General features: G+C 37.5%; 1 protein-coding gene across 1 annotated transcript in view; it reads right to left on the reverse strand.

The window, feature by feature from the left end:
- Rps6ka6 (ribosomal protein S6 kinase A6) overlaps positions 1-16970 on the reverse strand; it is a 159594-nt gene that overhangs the window by 79775 nt on the left and 62849 nt on the right. The window contains exon 4 of the mRNA XM_028884583.2: positions 3281-3559. Within this exon, the coding sequence (XP_028740416.1) occupies positions 3281-3559 (279 nt within the window). The remainder of the gene's footprint in view (positions 1-3280; positions 3560-16970) is intronic.

Consider the following 16970-nt stretch of genomic DNA (forward strand, 5'->3'; position numbering starts at 1 on the left):
GTAGAAAGGCTGGGGCTATGGTTATAGCTATCTAAACCCCAGGTTTTTTATACAAATGATAATAAAAATTTAATGGGAAAATAAAGGGAACTATTATATATTAGACACATTCTATATGAAAGTCAACTTGCTAAGTGTATTAAACCCAGCACTGAATTTCTTTTACATAAAACTTTTGAAAATATTTTTTCTTCCCATTTATAAAGGTAACATGTAATATTACATATCTATTTGGGGGATGGAATACAGATTCATCTGCTTTCAATGCTCATGTTCTTTCTTTTATTACTACAGAGTATCATAAAAATTAATCAAAACTTGCAAGTTTTCTCAATCTACCCTGGTTAAAATTTTAATGATTATAGCTTTAAGCTCAAACTGCTTTCATCAATGAATTAAATTACTCCCCAAACTAACTTCTTTAAACAAAAACATTGGTAACATATAAATACCAGAATTCTACTACAATATTTATTATATGATATGCAAGTTCAAAACACTATAACCAATTCTTCCATAAGGAACCAAATACTCCCTCACCTAAAAAAAAAAAAAACCACCAACAACAAAAAAACAAAAAACAAAAATCAAAAAACAAACCCCACAAACTACTATACAAACTGTAATGTTCATGGAACTAATTCATGAAGAATTCATGGTACTCAAGCTGTTCTTTATGACCCTTGCCCAGGAACAACCAATACCATCTCAAGTAACACCTCTTCCCAGATCCTGACAGAATCCAGGCAAGAGCTAAAATTGCAGTTGCCTGAGGGGTGATGCCCTTTGAAGTTGTTATTCTCAGCAGACGTAATTGAGACAGTCCCTGCAAGGGCTCTCACAACCAGAGCTTCTTGCTTATCTCATGTCCCTGTTTCTAAGAATTTTTCCCCAGGAGCCAATGGAGCCCATTTTTCCTTTCTGCAGGCCCATTTTCTACTTACTATTCACTGGAATCAAACTAGTTTTTGATTGAAACCTTGACACATTTTCCCATAGGAAAAATTTTCAAACAGTAATTAGGCTCTTCATCTGTATGGCTTGCTCTTGTGCATTGATCTAAAACTGTTACTGCCCATGGTTTTCTGGTGGGAAAACATGTTAAGATTCTGAAACAATCAATTTACACACTGCTGAAAGATAATTCTAAAGTTGTCAACTGCTCATATAAGCAAGAAAGGTAAAAGACACTGAAAAACACTCTGAAATATATGTGTGGCTATAATTTAATAATTCTTATTTAATCTTACCAGTATTCAACACACAGAAATTATTTCTTTTGACATCAGAATTAACCCTACATTTCCTTTAAGGATTCCAGCACATTTTATATATCCCATTATATATAATAAATATATAACACAATGAAAATACCTTTGTTCTAAAAACTATCACAGTTGAGGAATGTAAAGTTCAAACTTAAAAGCTTCAATTTCTAAAGTTGCCAATATCAAAAGGTGTGATAAAAATAAATATCAATTCTATAAAGGAAAACTGTTTTTTTCTTATGAACAGAGCATCTGTACAAGAAACAAAAACAAAATGAGGTTGCCAACATGTAGCACTAAAATTTCACCCCAAATATTTTTAATAAAGTTCTTTGCTGGGTTCAATCTAACCAATCCTAATGGTTTTAGATGAAGAAAGCAGCACATTGCCTTCACCTTTTGTATTACCTCATAGGTTTACCAATCTCTACTGGAGCAGTTCTCCAAACAGCAGAGGTAGAGAGACCTATTGTTAAATATCTACAACACCTAAAACATACTGCAAATTTAAAAAATATGTGTGCTAATTACAATTTGCAAGGTAGTACATTCAAAGTTAACCAAAAATAAAAATAAAATAGCAGACATTTGAAAGATCCCGACCTCCTATATAAATTAAATACTTGTGAGTCATGAATGAAACAAAATCCCCCCACCCCCATAGTCTGGCTGGACATTTTCTACATGCAGTTAGAATTTCCACATTTTAAGAAAAATTAACATTTTTCATTCATCTCACTTTTAACCAATGCTTAAGAGATATAGAATATTAAAACATTTGGGATCAATTAGTTTAAAAATATATATCTGTATAAATGGTTCCACTCCACAGTACTTCTCAATTTATTTCCATAAAATCTCTTGTTGCAAGTTATTCTCACAATGTAATCTAACTCTAGTTTAAATTAAAATCATGTAAAGGGCAAAAGGACAAACAACCATAAAATAATCCAAAGTATGTCTTTCTAAAGCTGGAACAATATTTGAAGACAAAGGCTCATCCTTGAGATTTCGAGGATTCTGACTCTTACCTCAAAACACTCTGTTGTGAATCAAACTGGTATTCAACAACTATTTTAGGAGGTGTATGGTGGCCTCTACTGGAATACTATGCTTATGATTAAGCAACTAGGAAAGGATCCAACTTTCTGTCACAATAGGTAGGTTTTTGTGTTTAAACGTGGCTCGTTTTTTGTAAGAAAACAATAAAATACCTGTGCACATCTAAGTTCTCACGGCCCAAGTGCAAAACACAGCCAGTACAGTTTCAGATGAACGGCGGGAAAGAGGGTTGAACGGAAGGATTTTGGTTCAACTAGACTAAGCTTTACCAAAATCGGTCTTACAAAGGTCCAGGAATCACTTTGCCTCTGGTACCCACCAACGGGTCAGGTATGAAGCCTGGGAAAAGGTAAAGGGTCGAAGTAGAACTGCAGGAGTAAGGGGAACTGAGAACAGGCAGCAGCAGATCACCTACACACATTGACTGCCAGTTCCATTTAAGGTACAGAGAAAGAAGCAGTCTGCAAAGAAATAAGAATGCTGTTACCAAGGAACACTTGTCCTTCGGGGTTAAAGTCCCCAGAGTTAGCCACCTTGGTGTGTTTTTGTTTCCCTGAGTTCATAAAGCACTGGAGTTAAACAGCAAGCTCGGGTCCCCAGCTCCAATTCTCAGAAAGCAGAGGCAGCATGGTGCGAGAGGAACGCAGAGTCAAGTAAGGCACGGCGCGCGTCCCCAGTCCCGCTTCGGGTTGGAAGTAAAGAAACTTAGAACAAACTCTAGCGTGGCCGCACCTCCGGAGCTCGGAGCTCGGGAGGCCAAGTCGCATCTGGGAGTTGGAAGCTCTGCATGCTGGAGCCCCGTCCCCTTTCCCGCCCTCATGCTGCTAGAGGTCTGGGCCCCCCGGGAAGGGGGTAGGGGGCTTGCTTGGCACCCCCGCTCTCCCGCCCGGCCAGGATCTCCCGGGACACAGGGCTGCAGACTTCCAGCCGGTCCCGCCCACCACACTAACCTCGATGCCGCTCACACTGCCGCTCGCACTGTCGCTCGCACTGCCGCTGCGGAACACCTCCATTTCTTGGTCCCAGAGATCCTCCAGAGGAACGAATGGTAGCATCGCCACTTCAGGAGCACTCGAACAGGAGCTGCCGGTCTCCAGCACCACCACGCATCCCGTCCGCGGACCTCGCTCGATGCTGAGTCCGAGACTCCGAGCCCCGTACTCAGTGATCGCTGACCTCCTCAGCTGCGGGAACCTCACAAGCTGGGAGAGTGGGGGATCCGCTGCCCGCTGTTGTGCCCAAAAAGAAGACAACTCTGTACTGCCTCCCCTTGAGCAGCCGCACGGCTCCCGCCGCCCGCCCAGCAAAGCTCCGCGGGGCCGCCCCCCCACACGCCCCCCCCCCCCGCGCGCGCGCCGCCCGCGCCGCTCGCCCCCCCTCGCTCCCGGGCCCCCTCCCCGCTCCCTACGCCGCCAATATGGCGGCAGCCGCCGCGTTACCTGTGCGGCGTTTGGAACCCCCCGCGGCGGCGGCGGCGCGGCGGCGGCGGCGGCGCGCGGCGGCGTCACCGGCACGTCAATGGAGGTTCCCCAGCCCGGAGTGGAGGGGGGTAGGGGAGGAGGGGCGGGGTGGTTGCGAGGAACGCGTGCTGGGGGCGGGAAGAAGAGGAGGGGGCGTGCTGGGCGGGGGAGGCGGGCGAACCGTAGTAAAGCCCACAGCTCGCGCCTGCTAAACCTGCCCACTTCACAGAGCATGCGCGGTGTGCCCTACACATGCTCAGCAGGCCCTCCCAAGGCTACCGAACAGCCTGGCTGGCGGGAGCATTCCCAGAGAGGATGAGGGGAACCCAGGGGCTCTGCAGAAAGCTTCAGGAGTCCAGACTCTGCCCCAGGGCCAGCTGGCTGGGCCCAACAAAACTCAGGTGTTTAACATACAAGGCCACGCCCATTTTAGTACCTAGTAACCAATACTACTAGGGCGGGGATTTTAGACTATTATGTCAGCCACCTAGAAGCTAGAAGCAGCAGATAATGCATTAAAAAAAAGAAATCAGTATACCTGTGCTCTCCATCCTCCCACTCCACCCAGTTTGTCTCACTTAAGATGTTCCTGAGAGTCGCCCTCCCAATAGGAATGAACTCACAATGGTTCAGTCTCTTGTGTGTCCCAACACAAGAGTACACAATGCATACACACACACCACTAAGCAGATTCTACCCATTGTAACAAAGGCAAGGTATCTAATTCTAACCCCTCCCCACTTCCCTGAGAATACACACACACATATGTGTGTGTGTGTGTGTGTGTGTGTGTGTGTGTGTGTGTGTGTAGAGAGAGACAATAATGTTTCAATCTTCATGCTGTGCTTTACTCCTTTGCTACTCTATGTGCTGTCCTTAGCTCTAGTAATGTAACAGATAAATTGAGTTCCATCTTATACATGGAGTAGATGATCAAAACTGTCAGCAAAACATTTTAATACTTAAAGTTAAAAAAAAAGTTATTTCACTTTTTTACACCTAGAGACTTGAAAGCATTTGCTATAGCAGCAAAACCATCTCAGTACCTTGGAGAGGTTTCTAACATGTTGCTTATACACACACCACCTACTTGCCCCTTCTACATTTAGAGCTGTTGTGCTGTGCTACTAAAGAATACTGAACTGTGCCTTCCATTTATTTTACCATCTGCTGTGGAGTGCTATGAAAGCAAAGAGGTTACAGAGGTTGGCAGTGAATTCAAATAAGAACTACTAATGATGCTCTTAAACTATGCTTAAAATCCACAGCTTTAGGAATATCGCTCTGCAAAAGCGATACCTTTGAAAATGAGAACTTCATAAGGCTACAAACCTTGAAAATATGTGTGTTTGTGTGTATGTGTGTGTGTCCATTTATGTTGGCAAAAATGACAGTGTTCTTAATGAAGTCCAATTCCATTGAGCTCTGAGTCTCATTTTCCTATTGCTTACCAGCTCAGTTCTAGAATTCTCCTCTCTCTTTTCCACATCACCTATTTTTCTCTTTCTACTGGATTATTCCTATCAGCAAAACATAGTTTCTAACTTCTACTTACTATCATTTGGTTCATTTTATACCTCCCTATTCTTTTAAATATTTTCTTCACTTGGCCTCCAAAAAAAAAATAACCTGTGTACATTTTCCTCCTACATACTGATTTCTTGTCTGTTTTGTTCTTCATCTTTATAATCTCCAACCATTGAAACTTCAGTACTCAGTCTCTGACTCCTTAACTGACCTTTCTGAATGTAAGCTTAAGCTAGCTCTTGCATATCAACCCAGTGATTAAAGTTCTTGAAAGATTCTCCATCTTTTCCAAACCTCTTAGCTCTGAATGTAAATGCTTTGTTATCAGCCTCTCTTTTCCACCTTCATAGTAAAGTTCACTATTCATGGTCACATACTCTAGTAAAATCCACACATGTGTATTGCCTCTTTCCTTTCTCAGACATCCTTATGTAGTTTAGTATTTTTCTTTTCTCTTTTACAGTTTTATTTTCTTTCTTTATTTTTATTTTATTATCTTTTGAAAAAGTCTTAGAATCACTCTGAAGCCTAGGCTAGCTTAAATTTAGTATAACACAGGTTGTCCTCCAATTGGCAATGATCCTCCTGCCTCAGCTTCCCAAATCTGGGATAATGAGCCATACCTCCTGCAATTTAGTCTTAAAAACAACCAATACTAACAACTCCCATATGTTAAAAGTTACTATCCTACAGGTATATTATTTTCACAAATTCACCTAGCATTCATAACAATTTTCAAAGATATATTTTGGGAGGCTGAGGGAGAGGGACTACTTCAGTTTAAGGCCAGCAAGTGCCAGAGCAGCGAGGGCTACATAACAAAACCTGGTCTTAAACAAATAAAATTTCTATTTTCTGTATTTTTAACAAAGAATCGGGGCCTTGTAAAAGTTCAACAATTTTTCTGTATGATATCACAGGTATTATGTAGCATAAATTGTTAGAAGGTCTTATTAATAAAAACAAACCCAGAGCCAGGTATTAGGGTGAACACTGAAAGATCAGGAAACAGAACCAGCCATAGCTAACCTCACCTCGCCAATTCCTCAACCGATCCTGTTTCCTCAAACTGGAAGCCTCTGTGTCCTCATCCAAATGGATCACAACTGAACTGATGCTAGAAGCCTAAGAGCTTCACCAGGCCCTAGTTCCTGGTCCTCACACCTTACATACCTTTCTGCTTTCTGCCATCACTTCCTGGGATTAAAGGCATGCATCACCATGCCTGGCTGTTTCCAGTGTGGCTTTGAACTCACAGAGATCCGGATGGATCTCTGCTTCCAGAATGCTAGGATTAAAGGTGTGTGAGTCACCACTTTCTGGCCTCTATGTTTATCTAGTGGCTGTTCTGTTCTCTGACCCCAGATAAGTTTATTAGTGTGTACAATATATTGGGGAACACAATATCACCACAGTATTTAAAATGGGAAACCTCAAATTAAAACAGGTCTAACTGAAGCCTGATCTTGCTCACTCTGATGCTCTCTAAATCACCTCTGCTATTCATTTCCTCTGTCCATAAAGTCCTTGCACTTGTCTCCTACAGAAAATATAGTCATCTCTCTTCTGTATTTTCCATATCTTTAATTACTCCTTAATCTTTCTCTTGAGTTTTTTGGCACAGTGAATTAATAATATATTAAGATTTACATTCATGACACATAAATGGTATTCACTAAATTCGATGGATGGATGGAAACACTTCTGTACTCTAACTATACATGGTGTTAAAATTGTGGACTGATATGAAACTGATCAAGACTTAACTCCTTGAAGTTTAATAGTTATTTAATCCATGCTGACCATGGCAGAGTGCTGTGGGACGGTCTGTATGTCAAATTGCTCTGATTGGTCAATAAATAAAACACTGATTGGCCAGTGGCCAGGCAGGAAGTAGGTGGGAGAAGGAGAGAGGAGAATTGTGGGAAGCAGAAGGCTGAGGCGGAGAGACACTGCAGCCGCTGCCATGACCAGCAGCATGTGAAGACACCGGTAAGCCACCAGCCTCGTGGCAAGGTATAGATTTATGGAAATGGATCAATTTAAGCTATAAGAACAGTTAGCAAGAAGCCTGCCACGGCCATACAGTTTGTAAGCAATATAAGTCTCTGTGTTTACTTGGTTGGGTCTGAGCGGCTGTGGGACTGGCGGGTGAGAAAGATTTGTCCTGACTGTGGGCAAGGCAGGAAAACTCTAGCTACAAATGGCGCCCAACGTGTTGGCAAGAGTTTCCACCTAAAACCTGAGAAAATATTCTAAAACAGAACTAAAAACAGCTTCCTAATTGTCTCTCTCAAATGAGCGGCAGCCTGCCGGTTTGAGCTACTGGCGGGTTCCTAGTGTGCGAGCTCAGTCTGCAGTATGGCGGGAATGAGGCCTCTGCAAGTGGCACATTAAGCTGCGTGGTGGATTTAGCCTTTGCTAGTACAAAACAAAAAGAGGTTTCTGGGCTACACGCTGCTTGCATAAAAGCACAGACCCACGATGGCTCCCAGAGCTGGCGGAAAACATACCACCGCCATGTTGGGAAGCTGAAGTGGGTGGAGCCAGCAGCCACAGCGCCGTTTCAGGCTTAAGGCTGCAGTTTAAAGCAATAGGCTCAAGGTAATATAAAAAATAAGCCACATAAAGATGGCTACCACACAGAGAATCTGGATTATGTTCTCTTTGGTATTTGTAACTGAAGAAAAACATTTGATTACAAAAGATGTTGAGTTATGCCAAAATGTATATTTTAAAGGTACCTTGACTTCAAAATGTGGATGTAAGGATATGTTGCTTTGGAAAGGAGGCTCTGCTTTTGTTTCTACAGAAAGCCAGAGGCTATGGATTTGTTCCAGATTAAGATACATCAGGTTTGACCAGCCAAGACCACCTGAAAGGTCTCCGATGACACCATGGCCCAGATGATCCAACATCCAGAATCGTTTCAAGGCAACTGGCTCAGACGATACGGTCTCACGGACTACTCCATGATCCTAAAATTTTCTTTGTGTCCCCATAAGATACAGCGCCCCCCTCCAGCAGGAAGTAGTAAGAGAAGCTACGCCCAAATTCCCAAATATACCAAGCTGACTTTGGAGGTGTGTAAAAGTTAAAACCTTCCTTTAAAAAAAAAAAAAAAGAAAGGGGAAGTGCTGTGGGACGGTCTGTATGTCAAATTGCTCTGATTGGTCAATAAATAAAACACTGATTGGCCAGTGGCCAGGCAGGAAGTAGGTGGGAGAAGGAGAGAGGAGAATTGTGGGAAGCAGAAGGCTGAGGCAGAGAGACACTGCAGCCGCCGCCATGACCAGCAGCATGTGAAGACACCGGTAAGCCACCAGCCTCGTGGCAAGGTATAGATTTATGGAAATGGGTCAATTTAAGCTATAAGAACAGTTAGCAAGAAGCCTGCCACGGCCATACAGTTTGTAAGCAATATAAGTCTCTGTGTTTACTTGGTTGGGTCTGAGCGGCTGTGGGACTGGCGGGTGAGAAAGATTTGTCCTGACTGTGGGCAAGGCAGGAAAACTCTAGCTACAGCAGAGATGTGTTGTGTGGTTTTAATTAGTAGTAAACAGGGCTCATGAAACCTCAGTTCTACTGGCACAAAAGGTACTTGAAATGTCAGTGAAATTATAAAGGCATTTTATTTAAGCATAAAAAAGCAAGTGTTAGTGAAGACTTGAGCTGTTCAGTCTTCTGCAAAGTATATATTTAAGGGGCAGTTACTTTCTTTTCAGTCTTCAGGAAGTTTTTATTCTGAAATTGTCTACTTGTCTGCATTCTGGGTTTTCAATTAGTATAGCACTGGAACTTTAAAAATGATTGACAATATTTTAGTAGTTATAGTATTATAATACACTATATCTAGTTCTTAATTAAAAATTGTTATCTAGAAAGTTGACAATACAGGCTCTACCAGCATTTTAGTGTATTTTCAGAGTATTTTCAGAACTAGGGATACGGTACACTTAAACTTCCACACTGACTCTTCTACTCTGACAAATGGCACACATTGGATGACCTAGGTCAGAGGTGAAAGGGGGTGGTCACGTAATTTAAAGGAAAAAAAAAACGGTTGACTGACCCATCTCGGCCTCACTCCTGGGTGTGTGTGAAATATGAAGCGATGGTCTTTGATCACCAGCTCACAGACCACCCACAGATCACTGTGGTTCTAATTTCTAAACTTTGACATATACAAGGTAATATTTAGTGGCTGATTATAGAAAGAGCCACATTACCTTGCATTATTCTCTGACTATTTCTACAAAGATTTTAATGTAAATAATTAGAAAATAGTGCATATATATACAGATCACTAAAATGATACTAGAAAATATTCAAATATCTTATTTTAGAAATATCCTAAACAAATTATTTGAAAACATGTTTATTTAGAAATAAACACATGAGATTTGTATCTAAAAAAATAGAAATTTTAAGTATTTAAATGTGAATAAGTACTCAATTATCTTTAAATCATACCTTAACAGTTTCAGAGAACCTTTACTTTAAATATGCTAATATTGGGTCTCTAAAAATCAAATTGCAAAAAGGAAAGGGACTCACACTTACTAGTAAAATGCAAGCTCACTATTGTCTGCACTATAGAATGAATGATATTAAACAATAAGTAAGTTATAAATAAGATAATAATTTAATAACATTTCATCTTTAAACAGTTACTAAAGTATATATTATGTAGAAAGTGAAATTCATTTGCATTATTGAAGTCAGTAAAGAATGGCAGAATGGTAACCCTCATTTGTTGTCTATTAAGACTTTTAAGAAAGGTACTTATATTATGTGATTTAGCTAAAAATTCACCCTCGATTCATTCTAATAGTAACATTTTTACAACATAATTCTATATTATATATAAACAAAATATGGAAAACCAAAATCTTGTTTTCTCTTTATTTCTAAATCTCTTTAAGTCAGAGCACAATATATGTTTCTATTGTTATTTTCTAAGTCTCCTGGTAGTAGGTTGATCAAATGTTAGAATGATTGATCTACTGAACAGGAAATGAATTTCTAGTATGATATAAATAAAAATGATAGCAAGCCATATTTCAAAAAATAGATACATTTTTTTATAAGTCAATGCAATAACATCAGATATAAAGCTAATCTGGATGCAATATCCTTTACAGCATTGTTTACTGAAGTTGAGTAAAGAAACCTGGCAGATTATTCAGTCAGTGTCTCTTTCTAAACTTACTGTTTGCAATTTAAGACTCTTCAAAATCTTGACTTTTACTGGGGAAAATTCTGAGCATTAACCATTCCTTGATTAAGAATATGGGAGTAACTATGTAACCTTGTGCAAGCATATCTCCTAAATCTGTAATAATACAATGAAAATTATAAACATTTATATCTACCAACTTATCCCAATCCTGATCGTCTTTTTACATGCAATTTACAAAATTATTATCACCTAAAGAATTCTCACTACTATCCTGGTTGTACATGCTTTTAATCCTAGCACTTGGGAGGCAGAGGCAGCCAGATCTCTGTAGGTTTGAGGCCATCCTGTTCTATAGAGAGAGTTGTAAGCCTACAAAGTGAGACCCTGTCTCAAAAGAAAAATTTCTCATCACTGAGGCTCATTGTTGAAGCACTTACCTAAAAATCTCAGCATTCAACAGACAAAGGCAGAAGGACTGTGAGCTACATACTAAACTGGACTACACAATCTCTCTCCCTTTCTCTGCCCTCCCGTCCCCCTTTCTCCTCTCCTATCCTTTTCTCTCCCCTCTCTCTATCTCTGTCACTCTCTGTATCTGTTTCTTTCTGTCTCTTTTTGACACACATGTGCATGCACATGCATACATGTACACATACACACACAGACACATACATACACAAATCAGCATTTTTAATTGAAGAGAATTCTAATCACGGCTCAGTAAGTTTATAAATAAAACTTAAATTAGACCGAACCATATAATTTCAGACTTATTAACATGTTATTCTAAGTGATTGGTAAATATGTGTCAGGATCATTTGCAAAGCTCATCAAAACAGATTACTGAGTACATCCCCAGTGTTTCTGGTTCATAAAATCTAGGTTGAGGACTGAGATTTTACAATTCTATCAAGATATATATGGTGATTTTGATATAGCAAATAGAGTAGAATCTAAGAACTGTTGTTCTAAGTCATAATTAGTCAAAGTAAGAAAGATACTCTAGAAAAAATTTTGGTTCCAAAAGCATAGATTATTCAGTCAAATTTCAGGTCTTTAGAACTCAGAGCAAAAACTAATAGGAATTTGTATAATGAGCGCAAATTTAAACTACAAAGGGTGTTATAAATAAAATATTTTATAAGAGCAAACACTATAGATGCACTTTGAGACTCCATTGTATAAATTGTTGGCACCTTATATTACTATATGTAGCTGAACATAATAAAGGTGTCTTTTTTTTTTTCTGATGCCCTGGTTAGAAATTCAACTGGGAAATTGGGCAAAATTGGATGTGTCTACAGAAGATAAATACAAACATACACATATGTATATATTCAGAGTAGTAACAGACTGGGTAGGTGATAGATAAGTTATTTATGGCCAATGTGTCAAAGATAGCAGGTTGAAATATAGAGCAAGATTAGAGGGATTTTCTTTTTGGCCAGTGTTAGGAAAACTTCTGGGAAATGTAGTTTAGCACCCTGGATAGCTCCTTGAAAGAGACTCAATTTTGAATCCAAGCCTTACTTCACTAAGTACCCACCCACCCTTTTTTTTTTCCTTATCAGAATCTTTATGTTAAAGGAGGCCAAACATTTATATAATGTTAAATTCCTGGGAAATCAAAGGTAGAAGTTACTTTCATTTCAAAGCTTTATACAGTGGTTCTCAACCTTCCTAAAGCTGTGACCCTTTAATACAGTTCCTCATGTAGTTGTGGTTACCCCCAGCCATAAAATTATTTTTGTTGATATTGCATAACAGTAATTCTGCTACTGAGTGGTGTGTCAGTTCCTAAGAACATTTGTAATGTGTGCTTTTCAATGGTCAAGACCCACAGGTTAAGAATCACTGATCTAGAATATCAAATGAAAGGAAAATATATGTTAGTGTAACTTGAGAAACACAGAGGTATTCACAGTCCCAAAGAGGCCTATAAGAGTCTTTAGGCAAAACAAGACTTTTCAAAATAAGTACTGAATTCATCAGTGTGGCATATACATATAATTCCAGCACTCGGAAAGCCAAGACAGAATAACTGTAGCTAGTTCAAGACCAGCCAGGGCTATAATGAGATCTTGTCTTAAAAGCATGGTCGGGGAGGGCATACAACTGAACATGATGATGAACACTTGTAATCCTAGCATTTGGTAAACTAAAAGAAGGGGATCCCATGTTTGAAGTCAGCCTAGGCTATGTAGCAAGATTTTGTGCTATAAATAAATAGATAAACAAATAAGTAAAAAGAGATGAAAATAAAATTTTCTCTTTATAAAACCAAATACATGTGTCTCTCAGTATCTATGGTAGTTTAATGTGGGACCTTCCATAAATAAATACTGAGGTTCCTTATATAAAATGGTATTGTATTTGCACAAAATGTATGTATGCTCTATGTACTTTAAATCATGTCTGAAATATTTATAACACTTCATGCAATATAAATGCTACATATATACGTATGCTATGTTTCTTAGTAAGTACAAAGAAAAAAATCCCACGTATCCAGTATAAGCACATATTTTTTCAAGATTTTGTATAGAATTTGTGCACAGAAGCTATGAATACAGAGGCACATGGATATTTAGTAATTCTGCACTTATTTGGCTGTGTGTGTGTGTGTGTGTGTGTGTGTGTGTGCTGCATTTCAACCCCAAAGCCTTTCATAAACTATGAACATACTATACCACTAAGCCACATCCCTAAAGCACCTCAAAGCACCTTTGAGTTGACTTAAATTCCAATTTTGGATGCCTTTAAGGTTAATATTACAAAATATAGTTTTATAATATTCCTCAAAAAATGCACCCTATTTTTAAAACATGCAAAGGCAACAGAGCTCCTGTCTAACTTCTCTGCTGTATACACTTTTGACTGGCCTATTTGAATGGAAATTTAATAGAACAAAGATGAAAACCTACTCTCCAGCAAAACTACAACAGTAGTATTTCTTGTCTCATAAATTTTAATTCATTTGGTGAAAATAATTTAAGTAAAAGTCTTCTTATAGTAGTTATTGAATTTGAATTTAAAACCTATCATATAACACTTCATTGTTTATCATAGGACAATAAGATGAGGAACTATATTAAAAATAAAACTAAATTTACAGATTAAGTGGACTTTTTTACAAAGTAAAATATTGACATTGTAATATATCTTACAGCTAGAACAGATAACTAGCCTTATATGAAAGAATACCAGTATAGTATCATAATAAACTAATACTCCCTCAGCTATCTTTTTTCAAACTCACTTTTTAGAAGATATAAATTAGAGTTACACTTTATTTTACTGTACTGAAAAGTGGAAAAATCTTTGCTTCCTAATAACACCCACTTAGACAAAACTATAAATAAGCAATGAAATCATAGCATTCTCTTTTCTTTTCTGGTGGCCATGTGAATCAAATTTCATGGATAGACAACCATTCTACTACTTAACTTCATTCCAAATCCAAATAGACTTCAACATTCCTCTCTTGAAGTGAAGAAAAAGACCCAAAATCATTAAGGATACAGATCTAAATAACTCTCTCAATCAACTTGATCTGATTGACAGTTATGGAATAGTTCAACCAAAAGAAGAATGCATGTGCTATTCAAGCGTTCATAGGATATTCACAAATATAGATACAATCCTAGGTCACAAAACTAAATTTTAGCCATTTCAATGTTTGAACTAATATAAAGTATGCTATAAAATAACAGTGGAATTAAATTTAAAACCAGTGCTTGAAAGATCTGGAAAATCCCACATATTGAAAGTTAAAAGTTTCTCACTAAGCCATCAATTAAAAGGAAGGTCAGAAAGGTGTTTTTTAAAATAGTTGAATTGAATACAAAAGAAAGTAGGACGAAGGACATAATTCAGTGGGAAACTGCTTGCATAGAATGTTCAAGATTGAAATTCAATCCTCACTACCTCAAAATCAATACATTATTACATAGAAAAGGAATACATTATAACTTGAGGAATTCATCAAAAGAAGTCCTTGGAATGAAATTGACAATATTAAATGCTTTGATTAGAGAAGTAATATCTCAAGTCACCAATTGAAAAATTTACCTTACAAAAGTAGAGACAGAAGAAATTCAAAATGAAGTAAGAAGAAGGAAGGAGAAAATTAGGCCCTTTATGAATTTAATTCAAAATAGAAAACAAAGAATATTAATAAAACTCTCACCTCTTTGAAAAGATGAATCAAATAGGAAAACAATGAAATCTTTGCCAAAAACCACAAGATACAAATTGCCAATATCAAAAAGTGAAATAGAGGCTATCATTACAAATTCTTTAGATGTGAAAAGAATAATAAGGGAATATTAAAGACAACTTCCATCCTATAAAGTCAACAACTTATAACAAGCAAAAAGTGTCACTAAAGATTAGATTTACATTTAGTGTGATATTATGTAGCCATAAAAGAAATAATCTACTAACTCATGACATAATATGAAAGAAAATTGAAAATATTATACTAAGTGAAAGAAAATGTGCACAAAGAGTACATAGTATATTTTGTTTATATAAAATGTTCTATATAGTCAAATAATAAAAACAAAAGTAGTGGCACAAAAGAGGCACACAGTCCAATATAAAAGAATAGAGAAATAAACCTGTAGAGCTACAGCCACCTGATTTTTGACAAAGATTCCCGAAATACTCACTGGGGAAAAAAGGAAGCCTCTTCAACAAATGGTTCTGGAAACAGCATATGCAAGTCTCTCAACTTGCACAAAAGTCAATTCAAAATGGATCATAAAGTCCTTAATATGAAACCATAGACTTTGAAACTACAAATATTTCAAGCTACAAATGTAGCCAGGGACTTTGTGAATGAGACTATAGATTCTTGGGAAGTAGTAACATGAATTAGCAAATGGGAATGCATGGATGAGGCCTACTAAATTGGAGGAGATCTTTACCGGTTATTCATTTGCAAGAGGATTCATATCAAAAGTAAAGAACTCAAAAAAGTAAACACCAACGGAACATTTAATACAATCAATAATGGAAAAATAAATTGAACCCAAAAATCTTAAAAGAAGTTCACAGCCAGTAAATACATTAAAAATGTCCAACATCTCTAGTCATCTATGAAAATTGAATGAAAACTACAAAACTACACTGAGATTCCATGTCACCTCAGTTAGAATAATTATAATAAAAATATCAAATACATACTGGCAAGGATGCTGAAAATGTGGACCCTATATACTATTTGTATGAGTACAAATTAGTGTAAGCACTATAGAAATCAATAAACAGGTTCACAAAATTAGAACTACGGTATGATGCTTTTCTACCACTCCAGGTTATGTCTCTGAAAAATCAAACTAGAGATAGCTGCAGCATCCATGTCTGCTGTGCACCATTCATTATAGCCAAGTTATGCACTCAGTCTTAGCATCATTTGTAGGAACCTGGATGACATCATAATAAAAGAACTTGCTAATATATATATATAATTTCTCTCATCTATGGAACCTAGAAAAAGACATTAAGTTAGAAAGAGGACTATTTGGGTAGAATAGGATTAGTGTGAGTGGGAAAAGTGATCAGAGAGAGAGAGACATAAGAATATATACAGACTCAATCGGATATACATAAATGGAAATGCAATAAAATCTATTATTTTATATAAGTGACACATACTAATGTAAATGTAGACAAATCAAAAGTTGAATGGATTGTACTGTGAAACTTCAAGATTTTGTAAGGATGGATTAGTCACCAGATTGTACCATTTAGGCCAAGAAATATTAAGGATAGAGTAAAGGAGCAGAATACATACACAGTCAGCTGACATTAAACAAAGTGAAAATGGCAATTTAATGAAGAAAGGATAGACATTTTGATAAGTCACATTATGAAATTGGATATCCATGTGGAAGACAAAGAACTTGGATCCATTATTTGCAAATACAAAGAATAACTAAAACAAATTAAAAATGTATGTGTACAATTTAATATCTATAAATTTTTTAGAATAAATGGTGCAGAGAAAAAAAATATGATCTTTGGTTAAGCAAAGATATTAGATTTGACAGTGAATTCATGAAGAATTAGACTTTATTAAACTTTATAATATCTGATATTATAAAATATTAAGAGAAAGAAAAAGACAGACCCAGGAGGAGAAAATAATTTGAAATTAATGCCATTTTTATGTTTAAACAATTTGACAATCCCTCTACAGAAGATGATACACTGATAAGGGGAAAATAAATAAGGAAATATTAAACATTATTAGTAATTGTGGAAATCTTCATTAAACCCACAATAAGATACCACTACGCACTTACTAGAGTAACTGAAAACCAAACCACCAAGAAAACTCAAGCAATAAAAAGTTCTGAAGAGTGTGAGCATAGACAGAATTCTCTTAAATTGTTCCTGGAACTGTTAGTGGCATGGCCAATTTGGAAATGTGGCTGCCTATTTCCTAAAGTGTGAAACATACAC

Source organism: Peromyscus leucopus, chromosome X (genome assembly GCF_004664715.2).
Source record: "Peromyscus leucopus breed LL Stock chromosome X, UCI_PerLeu_2.1, whole genome shotgun sequence".
Classification (NCBI taxonomy): Eukaryota; Metazoa; Chordata; class Mammalia; order Rodentia; family Cricetidae; genus Peromyscus; species Peromyscus leucopus.